Source organism: Mus musculus, chromosome 18 (genome assembly GCF_000001635.26).
Source record: "Mus musculus strain C57BL/6J chromosome 18, GRCm38.p6 C57BL/6J".
NCBI classification, from domain to species: Eukaryota; Metazoa; Chordata; class Mammalia; order Rodentia; family Muridae; genus Mus; species Mus musculus.
Genome location: NC_000084.6, coordinates 76,845,959 through 76,860,409, shown reverse-complemented (window position 1 = coordinate 76,860,409; position 14,451 = coordinate 76,845,959). Strand labels below are relative to the sequence as shown.

The 14,451-nt window shown below is 49.4% G+C and overlaps 1 protein-coding gene across 2 annotated transcripts in view; it reads right to left on the bottom strand.

Moving 5' to 3' along the window:
* The window catches only part of Skor2 (SKI family transcriptional corepressor 2), a 54,332-nt gene extending 40,655 nt beyond the window's left edge, over window positions 1–13,677 (bottom strand). Inside the window, exons 1-2 of one of the 2 annotated variants that reach the window (XM_006526436.3) lie at window positions 13,359–13,677; window positions 1–1,875 (exon numbers count right to left, since the gene is read on the bottom strand). The exon at window positions 1–1,875 is cut by the window's left edge and continues 773 nt beyond it. In XM_006526436.3, coding sequence (XP_006526499.1) covers window positions 1–1,825 — 1,825 coding nt within the window. In that variant the 5' untranslated portion in view covers window positions 1,826–1,875; window positions 13,359–13,677. Of the gene's footprint in view, window positions 1,876–3,971; window positions 4,006–13,358 lie in introns of those variants that run through there. The other variant, NM_001109743.1, reaches the window with a different exon arrangement.
* Window positions 13,678–14,451: the final 774 nt, after the last annotated feature.

Genomic DNA, 14,451 nt, shown 5'->3' with positions numbered 1-14,451 from the left:
GCCCTTCCAGGAGGTGCGGGTGATGGGGAGCCGGCACTCGGGTGCCCACAGAGCCTGCTCCGGAGGACGCAGACCCGGTCCCGGACGTCACTCCTTGCTCTGCGGGTGGCGTGGACCCGGCGCTGCAGTCCCCGCCGCTGCCGCCCGGGGGCGACTCGAAGAGCGTGTCGCGTGCTCCAGTGCCCCCAGTAGCTGGAGGACCGGAGCCAGGGCCATTGGCCACCACGGGGGGAGGTTGGCCCGGAGGGGGCGCTGCCTCGGCGCTGCCACCTGCACCGCCCGGCTCGGCCAGGTCCAGGAAGGCCTGACGCAGCAGGGCCGGGCTATCACCCAGCGCGCAGCCGAGCGCAGACGGGGGCTGCGGCGGGGGCTGTAGGTAGGTGGGCACGGGCAGCCCGCCGGGGGTCCGCGGTGGCCAGAACATGCAGAAGGGAGGGTAGAAGGCGTCCTTGCGACCCGCGGGCCAGAAGAGACCCGACAGCCCTGCCTTGGGCGCCGCACCTGCGCTCCCCGCGCCCGCTCCCCCCAGGGCCTCGGCCGCTGTCCCCGCGTCCTCCTTCTTGTGGCACAAGCCGAAGGCTGCGGCCGCTGCCGGGAAGGTGTAAGGATGCGGGAAGAGGCCCCCGCAGCCCGGGAACTTCTGTAGCACGCCCCCGAACGAACCCTTGCTGGGCACTGGGATGACTGGGTAGCTGCGTGGACCTTTGGTGCCAGCTGCTGCACCAGCCCCCGCACTGGCACCCACGCCCACGCCGGCCACGCAGCCACCCCCGGGGCCACCTGCGCCTGGCCCGGCGCCGCCTGTGGCTGCGGCCACCGAGAGGCTGGCTGCGGCTGCCGAGAGGCTGGCTGCAGCCACCACGGCAGCTTCCTGGAGGGAATCGTCATCGTCGTCGAAGCGCGGCCGCTTGTGATGGGCGTGAGGTGCGCCCGCCAGCTCAGCCAAGGGTGGTGGCGGCGGTGGCGGGGGTGGAGCCCCCAGCAGGTGCGGGCCCAGCAGGCCTCCGCCCCCGGCCACTGCGGCTGCGGCCGCCACCGCAGCAGCCTTGACGGAACTGAGTGGGTGACAGGCCGGGTGCGCGCTGGGTTGAGGTAGCGCGCGCTTGCGGCTGCCACCGTTGAACATGGCCTTGACGTCCTCCCAGGCGAAGACTAGCTCGTCCTGAGGGCTCTTGTCTGTGAGCTTGAGATGGCGGCGCCAGGAATTGAAGTTAGCCGCGTCTGGCTGTGTGTACTTGGCGTCTGGGGTGCGGTGGGAGTGGAAAATGAACTTGTTGGGGGAGAAGTACATGTTGCAGTAGCTACACTTGATGCACTTGGCGCGAGAGCTGTTGTAGCGCGCCGGGATGAAGCTGCCGCGGCAGCCCCAGGCACACTCGTGCGACACGTCGAAGGCGAAGTTGTCCGGCAGCTTGGGTGGCCGATTTTCGCCCAGGAATGACTTACAAAGGCGCTCGGCCTCACGCTTGGTGATCATGCCACAACGCCGCGAAGAGATGGGCATGGCCCCGGCCCGCCGCAGGATCTCCAGTTGGACAGGTGTGCACTGCACGCACGTGATGCCCAGAGCCACTCGGCGGTTGTGGATCTCGTTATAGCTGAAGTTCTTGAGAAGAGTGTTGGAGATCTGCGCCAGGCACAGGCGCTCCTGCCCGTCGATCACCAAGGACACGATGGGAATGCCATAGAGGATCACCTGGCCCACCTGGTTGGGTTTAAGGTTGGCGTGACCCGGCCGCGGTTGGCTCAATGCGTCGGGCTGGAAGGCGCTCGATGGCGATGCAAGTAGGATATCATTGGGCCCTGGCAGTGGGCTGGAAGCCATCTCCTCCACGGAAGAACAGCGGGCTTAGAGCTCCGGGTTTGCCTTGGAGACTGGAAAGGAAAGGAGAAAGTTGACTTGAACCTTTCCTGTTTTAAGACAGAGGGGTGGGATGAGAACTAATTGGAAATGACAATAGCTTGCTTGCCTTGCTCGATACCTGATTATTACTGAGCAACTGAGCAAGTTTCAGATGTGCAAAGGTCATCTTTTAAAATTCCCTTCAAGATCGCCCTTGAGAGAAAGTTCAGCGACTTGGAGTTAACAATTTGTCTTGTTGTGTCCTACTCGCCCCAAGCAAATTCTGTCTACTTATCTGCTTGTCTATTTATCTGTTTCAGCAAATTCCTGAGAAGCTCAAGGCATCCCGGATTTATGGAATAAAATGATTGTTAGAACAGGATATGTGCTCAATAGGAAAGCAATGACTGTTGTCATTAATGATTACACAAGTCATGAAGAACTTGAATTTGGCCATTAAAACCTAGAGAGAGAGAGAGAGAGAGAGAGAGAGGAGAATGAATTCAGGTGTGCTTGAAAAAAAATCGATTTTGGTTAAAAAAAATTAACCCAAATATTTTGAAAAGAGAATTTTGTGGTGCCTGTGGTTTCCTTAGTGGAGAAGATTCACTACTGGTCAAAGCATTTCTCGTTAAAGCAAAACGAAATCTCTTCTTTCCTGTCCTTGCTTTTAGGTATTATTTTATTTACTGTAATTAGAAAAATTGAGGGTTAGGGTGAGAAAAATCTATATGCGTGATTACCCCATAAAGTGCGTCATTTTCAAAATTTCAAAGACTCATTTCATGAGCTAAGGACTTCTAGTTCTAGATAAGGGATCAAGAAGAAGTTAGAAAGCATTTGTAAAAAGTACTTTCTTGTTACTTTGATACTAGGTACGTTATGTGTGTCAGTACAGGCGAATATATTAAACCCAAAAGCGCGCAAAGAAACACTTCTTGGGAGTCACACCTGGCAGAAGTTAAATATATCCAGTTTCACACAAGCCAGCTTTCATGACATTTCCACCCTTAACTATGTCGGTATTGTTATATATATTGAGAGTGAGCCCAGCAGTAACCATAATTTCCAGATTAATAGTAGGTGCACCGAAATTGGACGTATGGGTTCCGACTGAAATAAAATTCCCAATTTCACCTGGTGCCAATTGGATACCCCAATGCGGAATAATAAATATTCACTAAGTTGAACATATAGAAAAGGCAGAGGAAAGAAACCTGTGCGACAATAACGCTAAGTCAAACAAGTTAAATGGCCCATTTCCCAGGAAAGCTACTTAGCTACTTCCCTTAGCTACTTGCACCATGCGTAGGCCAAAGCTATCCTTTGCCCTGGAAAGTCACCAGTGGCCATCGCCCGGCCCACAAACTGGATTTTGTTACATTGACCACAGAGACTACATTAACTAATCCCTTGAACTGAATGTTCCTTCTTTGGATCCCCATGACATCTGGATGACCTCTGACCTGCTGCCGTGGGGGATCTTCAGCTTTGCGACCTCCAAGAAGGCCGAACAAACCTGGACTCCATCGAAGGAGCTAGGCGTGCCGTGTCAGTCACACGGATCAGAGGCCATATTTTCGGGGGTTAGGGCATTAAATGGCCCTCAAGACGCGGTGGTACCTGAGCTTTAGACAACCAGCTCTAGCTTCGCTGATGACCCTTCCGGGCTCATTTTTCTCTTAGAGAAGACCGAACTATCTCAGCGAGACCCTGGGAAAATTCGAACTCTCACTTCTTAGAAACATGCGCCGCAGATGCTGAGTTGGTTCCGCGTTAGGAACCGCAGTCTTCACAGCGGAAGACCCGGCAGAAATAACTGCTCTTGAGTGTCCCCGCGTTTACCCCAAACCATTCCAGAAACTCCTTCAGCAAGACAGAAATAAGATTTCGGTTGGGGTGTATTTTGAGGGGTGAAAGAAGAGACAATTAGAAGTTAGTTGAACTGAAAAAGGAACCTGACAAACTTCTCCATCTGCCTCATGAGGCAAATGACCCTCCTTCTCCTGACTCTGAAACCATCATTCCAAGGCCCGCCGCCCCTCCACCTATCCCAGAAATTCCTCGGCTGGGTTTCTCTAACCATCAGCTAAGGTGCGGATTCAGAACCGGCGGGTTTGGGCAGTACCTGGTAAGCCCTTGACGTCTTTAGGCTTGTAGCTGCCGGCCCATCTTCCGAGGGCGCTCGGAGGCGAAGCATCCAAGCGGGTCCTCGAATCCAGCGGGCGGGACTCAGGCGAGCTGAGCGAAGATCCCGGTACTGGCGCGAGCTAATGGCGCTCAAATCCCGGCGGGGGGGTGGTGGGCAGAATGGGGGCCTGGATTGGGGCAGGGTGTCCCCACCACCACAGAAAGTGTGGGTGCGCGGAAACCCGCGGCAAGCGAGCCCCAAGTGGAGCGTAGTCTGACAGCGCCTTTCTCTGTCTCTGAACTCGTGTCCGATGGAGGGGACGCCACCCAGCGGGCAGGGTGACGTCACCGTCTCCCTGACACTCCACATTAAAGGGCTGGCATGTTACAGGGAGGGAGGGGGAGAGCGAAAGCGAGAAGGAGCTACATAGAGATCCTTTTCCAGCAGGCACGAACGAACGAACGCCACCACCTAGCCAACTGCAACTGGGCAGCTCCTCAACCTGGGAACAAAACGCAGCAATAAGGCTGGATCCCCTGATCTCTAGTTTAGGAGTCCAACGCTGAATCATTGGCGAGAATCCTAGGGGGATTCCAGAACACCGGCGAACTAAGTGTCTGCCTGCCTGTATTAGCCCCGTTTTATTTCTCGAAGTCACCCTTCTTCCTGAAAACAGTTCCTCCAGAGCAGAAAGCACACGAGCAGCCTCGGTGTCTCCGAAGATAAGCAGATTAATTTCAGCACTCTTTTGAAACACTGCAGAAGGAGAGAAAGGAGAGAAGTTTCTCCGTTGGGTTCCCAAAGCAGAAGCTGGGAAAGAAGCAGGAAGAGATTACTGACCGCAGATTCATTCGCTCTTACTTTCCAGGGCAAAGTAGCCACTCACTGAACCTTGTCCAGCTGGTCGACAGTGGGGACAAATGGGTGAAGACACCGGTGGGTACCAGTGTGCATTCATCCACAAGTGATGGCTAGGATACCCCTCTAACTCATTTTTAAAAGATCTATGCAGGCCATGTCCGCACAAGGAGGAAGTAGGATGCTCTATTAAGGAGGCCCATGGACAAATTGCCAATTCCCCTGGAGAAATAAATTTCTACAGAATCCTGTAAGAGCATGCAGACCCCCCCCCCCCCCCCGCCAAAGGAGCCAACTAGGATGAGAAAGCTCTTTCTTCATAGTTCCCCAAACTGAGGCACACTTTGGGATATTAATGAAGTATGCAATGTTATCTCCTAATTGGCTGGCTCTTAAGAAACAAAGCAGACACTGGCCAGTTTATCAGAAAGTAAGAAGCCATTTGCGTAGAGGATATTCTAAGGAGTGTACTTGAGAATTATGTTCTTCCAGTACTATTCCAGATGAAGCCCAGTTACTACCAGGTGAGACAGGCTAAGGAATAGGCAGTTATGCTGTGGGAATGATGGAACTGCCTCCATTAAGCCCAAAGCCCAGCCAGATCCCATTACAACAAAGACAAGTATAAAAATGTGAAACCTTAACAGCTCTTCATAGGTTAACAGAGCCAAGGAGAGCCAGGAAAGTCAGGGCCTTTGCTCAGGACTTTGTGGGCTTTAGATAACTAACATCCTGGAAATAGTCTCGGGGTCATGAAAAGGGTGACATTTACTGGAGGCAGAAGTTTCAAGTGACAGTGAAATAATTTTTCACTTATCTGAAAGCAAAGACTAGACCCTGTCTTGAGGGGCTGAAAACAGCTCAGGACTGCCTGTCTGTGCATCTAGACACCCTTTGCAAGGGGGAAAGCTAGGAAGACATGCATGGGTAGTCTTCTTGCCCAACTGTCTGCCCCTAAGCCTGTTTCCAATGTTCCGGGGCCCAGCCGGCATCTTCCTTCTTGCCTGCCTTCTTTTTGGAGTCAAGGGCTCTCACAAAATAGGTTTAGACTTGCTCTGTCTGTCCCCAGAGCCCAGGATGCTGGAAGGAAAGGCCCCAGCCCCACAGAAAGTCATACACTGGGCAGGCGTAGGGTGACAGAAGTTGATTATCTCTCTGTGAGGTACCACAGGAAATCCTGGGGCAGTGCTGCGGGGAGGAAGTGCCCCAGGTTTATACTTTTACCATGCTGCCCACTTATTACGAAAGACACTGAGTCCTACTCTTAAAAAGGTATCTTCAAATATCTTTCTTTGAAAAGAATTCCTCTGACTGGGTCTTTGCTTTCTATCCTTCTGTCCATTCAGCAACTCCACACTCTGGTGGCACCAGCAGCCACTGACTTCTCATCTGTCACAGTGCTTTGGAGCTTGACGGAATTATAAGGCTGACACTATAATTTTTTTTTCAAGTTTCACTGGAAAGAGAAATGTGTAGTGTAAGACTAAATATTGTTATTCAAATGATTATATGAAGAGCCAGTATTTCATTTCCCCAGCGAGTCTGGATGGCCTGCTTGTGGTGGGTGTGGGGTGGGGAGACAGGCCAGTTGTAGATACAAAATAGTTTTGCGCACCCCCCACTCACCCACCCAAGTGGATTCTGTTCTCAGAGAATCTTGTCTGAGCTGCGTGCATGGCAGTCCATTTGTGTTCTGTGAGCAACTGTACTACTCGCTGCTTCAAACCCTTTGTTTGCTTTGAACAAGTTCCATACTGCTGCTCCTTGAGGCTATGCCAGTCCTTGCCCTGGCATCTGTGGCCCTGACAGGCCCTGGGAGGAGTCGGCCCAGGCAGGAGGAGGCTGTTTGGGGCGAGTTAATCAATGCTTTCCTATTCGAGCGGACATGCATTTTACACGTCGGGACTCTCCTCAGCCTGCTAATTGATTCAAATAGTTTTATTGGTTAAACTGGTGTCACCCGTTTGCATGATCTATCACCGCACAAAGGAGAGCATTTCCACTCTCATCTCCATTCCGGGCGGCTGCGGTTCACCCAGGCTAAGGACAGGTAAAGGAGCTCAGACGCCCGGACCCAAAGGAAAACCACAAACCGAGCTAGCCCCCTCGGAGCTGGAGGGGAGAGGCCTCTATGCAAGAGTACGCGGCCAGCACTCTATCGCTGATGGAGTCTTATAGCTAAGAATATTATTAACTGTTTGAAGGGAACCCAAACCAAGCCAGGGCCGAGTCCAGAGTTTTTCACTTTGGAAGGGGGTTTGGCTCGGAGGAGCCCACAGCAACTGAGAAGGACGCCCTGGCAGCAGAGAAGGGAGCTGTCCGCGCGTCCGCGGTGCTGACGCAATGCGATGCTCCGGGGCATAACCGATCCTGGAGGAACGCTCCCAGCCGGTCGCCATGGGAGCGTTAGATTCAGCTTTGGGCAGGGCCCATTATATTTAAGAGGCAGGCAAGAGGTGCTGCAGAAATCACAGCTCTAACTTGTCATAACTGCCCGTTTAGGAGATAAAAACCTTAATATAATAATTCGATTACAACCAGAGACACCACTTATCTGTCCTAACCTCCCTTTCTCTCATTTGGTGCTGAAGAACCCATGGTACTTGCATGGTACCCCACTATCCCTCCTTCTAATTCCTGTTCCCCTTTTGTTTCTATGCAGGAATATCTCTGCTCCTGCCCTTGACTTAGATGCCCCTGGCATGGTATTTCTGTATCAGACAAGAGAAAGGCATGATTTTCTGGTCACTCCCAGAAGTGCAAAAGGAGATTCATAAGGAAACTTGAAGCCTGGTGGACAGGTGAGATCACCAAATAAAGTGGACTCACATGAAGCTGGTACAAATTTCTCTGTGACCACTTCCCAGCGATAGGAACCTGCTCAGACACCTACATTTCACAAGCCTCACTTGCAAAATGGGGAGGTTGCTAGGTAGTGCACTGGATGGAAGTGAGAATTAAATTATATGTATATACATGCTATATATGTATATATGTGTATACACATATGGTGTGCTTTACACATTTAATCCATGGTACTCTGAACTGGCCTCCCTTGGAGAATGAGAACCAGGATTCAGTCTGTTAGAATGTGTTCTAGATAGCACAAATGGCTCATAATAAATGGCATCGATTATGCTTTAACTTAGTGGGCAGAGGTGAAACCAACTCACTCATAGGAATATCAGATTTTCTCTCTAAAATTATATTTTGCCCTTAACTGATAAAGTATTTTAAAAAAAGATTTATTTTATTTTTTAACTGTGTATATGTGTGTGCCCTCCCCACATGTGCCCATGAGCATAGATGGCTGAAGAGAACACAGTGGGAGTGTTAACAGGCTTGGTGAACTGACCCATGTGGGTACTGGGAGTTGAACTCCAGTCATCTACAAGCAGATGTGTTCTCTGAGTATTATCAAGCTATCTTTCCAGCCCCAGTATACACACACACACACACACACACACACACACACACACACACACATATATATATTTATAGATGGGGTCTTGAACTTTCAATTCTCATGTGACATCATGCCACATTTTAGTGTCTGTTTTATATACACAGGTAGCCAAAATCCCAGCAAGTGTTTGTTCATCCCACTTTAAAGAAATTAATAATAAAAATTTCCAAGGATGATGGCCATAATGATACAAATTGCTGACTACTCTCAATTCTCAATGGCTGTCTTTTCCACAGCTTGGCCAACAAGCCCAGCTCAAACTCCTGGATTCCACTGACTCATTCAGAGTCATGTAAGGCAAAGCCAGGAAGGACCAGAAGGCAACCGATTTCATGACGGAAATCACAACCTTTTGGAGGCAGAGACAATCTTCAAACCTTCCCTAAACATTGTCCATTAAAAAGGACTGCAAATGACAAGCAGTGAGAACACAAACTTTCTTGGGGAAAGGAAGAGAAAATGAACCTCCAAACTACGTACCCTTAAATTCCTCATGTGAATTAATGATTCACTCTTAAGTTTCACGTACATACCTATATAAGAAATAAAAACTCTGGGGGAGGGTTCAAGTCTTAATTTTTCTTTATCAAAAGGAGCCATTATTGCAAGGAAACTTGAACTTGTGTAAATGGCAGAGGAAGCTCTTTATCAGTTTGCAGGAACCAGGAACCATTAAGACACGTACTGCTGCCATTTCTTTCTTCTTCTTTTTTTTTTTTTTTTCGGGTTTAAACAGAGAATGAACATTTATTTTCTCACAGTTCCCACATGCCTATGAATACAGCCAGACATCATTTATAGGAGCTAATACACCCAGGTTGGAGCATGAAGTTAGTGTATGCGATGTCCACTTAACAAATATTAGTTGATCAGGGTGAGATTCAAAGGCAACGAAAACACTGAGGATTTGTAGATGTATGCTCTCCCTAAATACACCTGCAAACATGCATCAGAGATGAAGAGTGACACAGGGAATACGCCTGTGCACTAGGCTCTCCTCCCTTCCCTCTCCCCTTTCTCCCTCTCTGGGAGCATGCAGACACATATGACCCACCCCCTCCACTCCCCTTCTTTGCACACTGAGAAGGAGGGAGGGGGGTTCTTTGAAATGGAGGTGGTCCCAGCTGGAAAACCCCGGAGCTCATTTAGATCACATCACTTCAGGCTTTTGTCTCTGCTCCTGAATAACCTAGGCTGCTGCAACAAAAGGATAAGCATCTACATAGAGCTTGCATTGGCAAAGATGTATCTCAAAGATGCTGCTGCAATAATGGATAACAAGGCAAGATGCCTGCCTTTTTTTCTTTTCTCTTTTTTGATTGCCATTCCTAAAGAAGGGAAAAGGAGAAAAGGGGAGAGATGGAGAGAGAGAGAGATGGAGAGAGAGAGAGAGAGAGAGAGAGAGGAAAGAGAGGAAAGAGGAGAGGAGAGGCAAAAGCAGAGAAGCAGAGATTGTGAAAGAGAAAACCAAGGCAAGTATTTGGGTGGATTCCCACGAGAGTCTTTAATTGTATGAAGATTTCAACTACTACAACTTATATGAAATGAGGTTCCAGCTTACTTTATTTTATAAGTGGCTCTTTTATTTCACGGAACTAGTTTAAGAAGTGGCTGACACAGAGGATGTAGAACAGGACCTTTTAAAGCTTGGAAAAGGGAGCGGAGGGTGGGGGGAGGGGTATAGGTTGTCTGTTGGTGTGTCACTAGAGAAAGGAAAATAATATAGATACACATTTAACATCTCCCTAGCTGACACTGCTAGATAGAACATTAGATTTTATTTTCTGGGAGAAATGAAGGAATTTCTTGTTTTTCTTTTCCTGTTCTTTCCCCCAATACCGCCCACATGAAAATTCTGCTTTGCCCCTAAGCTTGATCCTATTAGCTACTACACTAATAAACTACCATGTGCTCCCTGGGGGGAACAGGGGTCCAGTAAGCAGCACACATTTCTTCTGCTCGCAAACTTTAACTTTGTGTTAGCAAAAGGTGACATGACACATTAAGTCAGCTAAAGCTCACGATAAGCTACCCCAACTTTGAAGCCTTTAAGCACTAAAGGCTGAAAGAGGTTTTGTTGTTGTTGTTGTTTAAGAGAAATACCTTGAAATGCACAAAAATGAAAAGTCCTTTCAACAACTCTATCTGAATATTTGCTAGATGTCATATCTTCAGGAATATCCCCAGACCAAAGGCAATAGCATCTCAACTTTTTTTCCAAAACATATTATGGTATCACTGACAAACTCTTAATGTAGGCAAATAATTAAATTTTCCATCTTTTAGAACTGTGTAACCTTGGGTGTCTTAGAAACAAATTGCACAAACAAACCATGGAGATGAGCACTGGGGGTTTCAGAGGAGATATAATGAACCAACTTTAATTACTAACTTGAAATTAAAAATGTAATATACAGATTTAAATTTATTTTCACCTAAATTGTGTATAAAATTATATGGCTTTTGCAGGCTAAGAAATGCTTTGTAACCAGCCATGCTGCTAAAAAGTCTGAAGTAGTTTCCAAAAGCGAGTTCCCAGATTCACACAGTAATAATGACACATTTATCATTACTGATGACCACCTACTGGGTAATTATTGCTTTGTTACTACTATTACAATCAAGAGATTTCTTTATTTACTGTTAACATTCACTTAAAACTGAATGTTAATGACTGTTCTGAATTCACCAAAGAGAGTTTTCTGTTATATTTCAGAAGTACTTATGTTCTGGTTCAGAAATGGAAAACCATATCATAACAGAATAGAAGGAGAATACTTCATTCTCACCTTCTCTGGAGAACATAAGTGGCATTCTGAGGATTTCTGGAGCAAAATTCTTCAGCTCAGAATTCCCAAAAGGTCAACATAATGCAACCACTTGACTTGTGCTAATTATCTAAGTATTTTATTACAGGAGATCCATTCATTATTGATACTTGTTTACAGTAACTTCCTATTTGGGAGAGTTGTATTTTATATGAGAAGTAAACCAGCCATTGCTCCAGGGCTAACCTCTCCCATCTCATCTCTTCTTTCCCCTCTGTTTAGTTTCACATTCCTCCTAGGTTTTGTCCCTCCTGGTGCACATACAACCCCAGAAGGCTCCCAACTCCATCTCCCTTACCCCTTCAGAACTCCCCTTCTTCTGTGTTTGCAGAGTTGGCCAGAGTTGGTATGGATGGGAAAATATAACTGACTGTAGGTTTTCATATACAGTCTAAACTCCTTGAGGCTCAGGCATCTTCACTCAGAGATCAGGAGATAAGCATTACAGAAAAGGGCATGGCGGAAACTCTTAATCAGTGATGGGACGGATGAACTCTGAGGGAGGCTTCTGGAGTCCCTGGAAGGTCTGAGTCTCACAGCCAGTGATGGTAGTGCAGTCTACAACAACTTATTCCAAACACTTGTTCCACTAGTAAGACACATACTTTTGCTGGTGGGGTGACCTCAGAGAATCCCAGGGAAATACTACATAGGCTGCATAGTCCAGAGACCCTGGAGAGTTTAGCTCTAGAAACTTGTGAGGCTAGCTGTCCAAAGTCCCTCAGCCTAAATACAGGAGATTCTTCTTGGGGTTTCCTCCAGGATTGAGAGCCCCTGCCAGTTTGGATGTAAGATTTCAAAAGTCAGTAAGCTGGACCTGGAGGGAGTCTTGCAGTGGAGACGCTCATGAGGTAGAGTACGAAACATGGGGGTAGCTGGAAATGGCCTGCTCCTCCAAGCTGTGGTGAATGCAGATGCTGTAGGGGTTTGGATCACTTGAGAAGGATGAAAAGGGGAAGTCTGGAATGAGGTAGAAGGAACTTTGGGGAAGCACCTACAAGTTACCTGAGATTGATCTATTCTGCCCAAAGCTCAGAGCAGAACTGACAGAGCTCAAATCTCAGGTTTACCCCTGAGTCTTTACTCTGTAGCTTAGAACTTCCACACTTTTGAGTTTTTAGCACAGAGAAGAGGGGGGACTCAGGTCCCCAGGGCTCCGTGATGAGTCCTGGTGAGGGAAAGGAAGTGACTGGGAGAGTACTATTAGGTCTATAGTGAGTGTTTCAGGTTTGGTCAGCTCATCCTCCCCCGCCCCCACTCAGCTAGGCTTCTTGCCTCGGACTTTTACCCCGTGCCAGGGTGAAACAGCACCCTGTGATCTACGGAGGAATGCCGTTCCCAGCAAGGCTCCTTTAATGGTCCTTTAACAAACTCTTCGATCTCTCTTTAGCTGCTCTGGCTCTCACTCACCGCTTCCCTCTTCCCTTCTCTACTGTCTCCATCAATTATTTATGACAAGCATTAATTATTCAGGAAGAGAGAAAACTCCAGCTTTGGGAAGTTTATGAAGGGGAGCTGGGGTTCCTTTCCTGTACCCACGGTAGTTTTGAAGGTTGGGACTGCACAGGAGAACGGGAACTCAGTAGTTGGAAAGGAGATGAGGTGTGTGTGTGTGTGTGTGTGTGTGTGTTAGACTCTTCATCTTGGTCCACTCTGGCCACTGACTGCTTTGCGAAACCTCCAGGGACCAGAAGTTATGAAGCTCATCCGCAGGAGTCGCTGTCCGAACTTGATGGTGCTGAAACCGCCAGCTTGAGTCCCGAGGCTGCGGGTTGCCGGGTGGATGGGTGTACCAGAGGGTGGGTGTTGTTGTTGTTGTGTGATCTGGATTCGACCCCTGGCAGGGGGCTTCTTTCTAAAAAGTCTTGTTTGGCTTCTCTCCCTTCAACCCCCCCCCCCCCGTGACACCAGGAACGCTGTAACCAAAGATTAATTGCCTTAATCAAATCGACCCACCCTCTGCAATTAATCTTTTACCAACAAATTAGAAACAATTTACCTCAACCTCCTGGGTCAGAAGGAGAGAAGAGGTAGGGTGGTGCAGGGAATGGACAGGATGGGAGACTTTGACAAAACCTGCCAAGGTGTGAGGCAGGCACTTGGGAACCGGTGTGCATTTAAAGCAAGAGGGGAGGGAGGAGGTCGGGGTCAGCGGTGGGATTCCTGGAGTGTCATTCAGCTCTGGGTTCTCAAAAGGAGTGGAGGCCGGGGGCAGAGGATGAGGCCACTTACCTGTCCGCACCGCCCGCGCGGTCTTCGGCCCTCAGCGCTCGGTCCTCCCGCCTGCCTGGCGCTCCGCCGTTCCTCCGGCTCTGTCTCCAGCGGCGCCCGCCGCCTCCCTCGCGCGGGATCCGCCGCCGCCCGCAGTCCGCGCTCCTCTGCGTGCCTGCTTGCAGGCTGGTACTCCTCCGGGTCCCCGTCCGGTCCCGCCCCTCCCCTGCTCTCTGCTCCTCGTAATCCCTTAGCGCTTCCTACTCCCCTTCTCCGCAAGTTTGTAAGTTTGGGGTGAGGGTCGATCTTCTTGCACCCAGCTTCTCAGTTTAGCTTGCTCAGATCCGCACCCCCACTTCCCAGTTAAGACCTGGGTCTCTGACGCCGCCTGTTGGTCAGGCAGAGCAGGACCGAGCCACGGCGCAGAGACAGTCCTTCACCCCTCACCCTCTCAGTGCCCAGCAGTTCAAACAGCACCCAAAGAAGGCGAAGTTGAGGGCCGGGTAACTGCAGTGAGGCCTAGGGCAAAAGGTTAGCCGTGCACACCGGGTGTACATAGCCTGGGCTGAACTTGTGATTCTTAGGGGAAAGGTTGTCTCAAGGCTTGCAGGTCGCCTGTACCACCCACAGACAGGCAGTTCATTAATGGCTTTTTCCTTCTCCAGTTCTTGAGAACAAACACCCGAGGGGAGGCTGGACCTAGAGGCTGGTGTCTTTTGGGAGTGTTGATCGTGAACATCAATTGAGTATCTATGGAACCGAGGAAAGGAAGCTGGGAAGGTTAAAGTCCTGCGAGTGAGTCCTTCCCATGAAGGGGGATGGGGAGCTTTGGGGACTGGGATGACAATCATCTCACTAGGGAGTTTCAAACCTGGGGAGGGGTTTGGCAAATATGGGCCAGGGGTCCCAGGTAGAGATCAGGACTCCGGGGAAGGGATTCTAGCAAGGTGGACAAAACCCAGGAGGTCTAGGTGGCCTTACGTAGGGAGGTTTTCTGCACTGGCCTGGTCCCTAAGTGACTACCCTGGTGCTGGTCTCACCCACGGATTAACCTTCCCTTTGAAATTCTTGGGAAGTCTTGGCCTGGACCTGGACCTTCCAAGGACTCACAGAG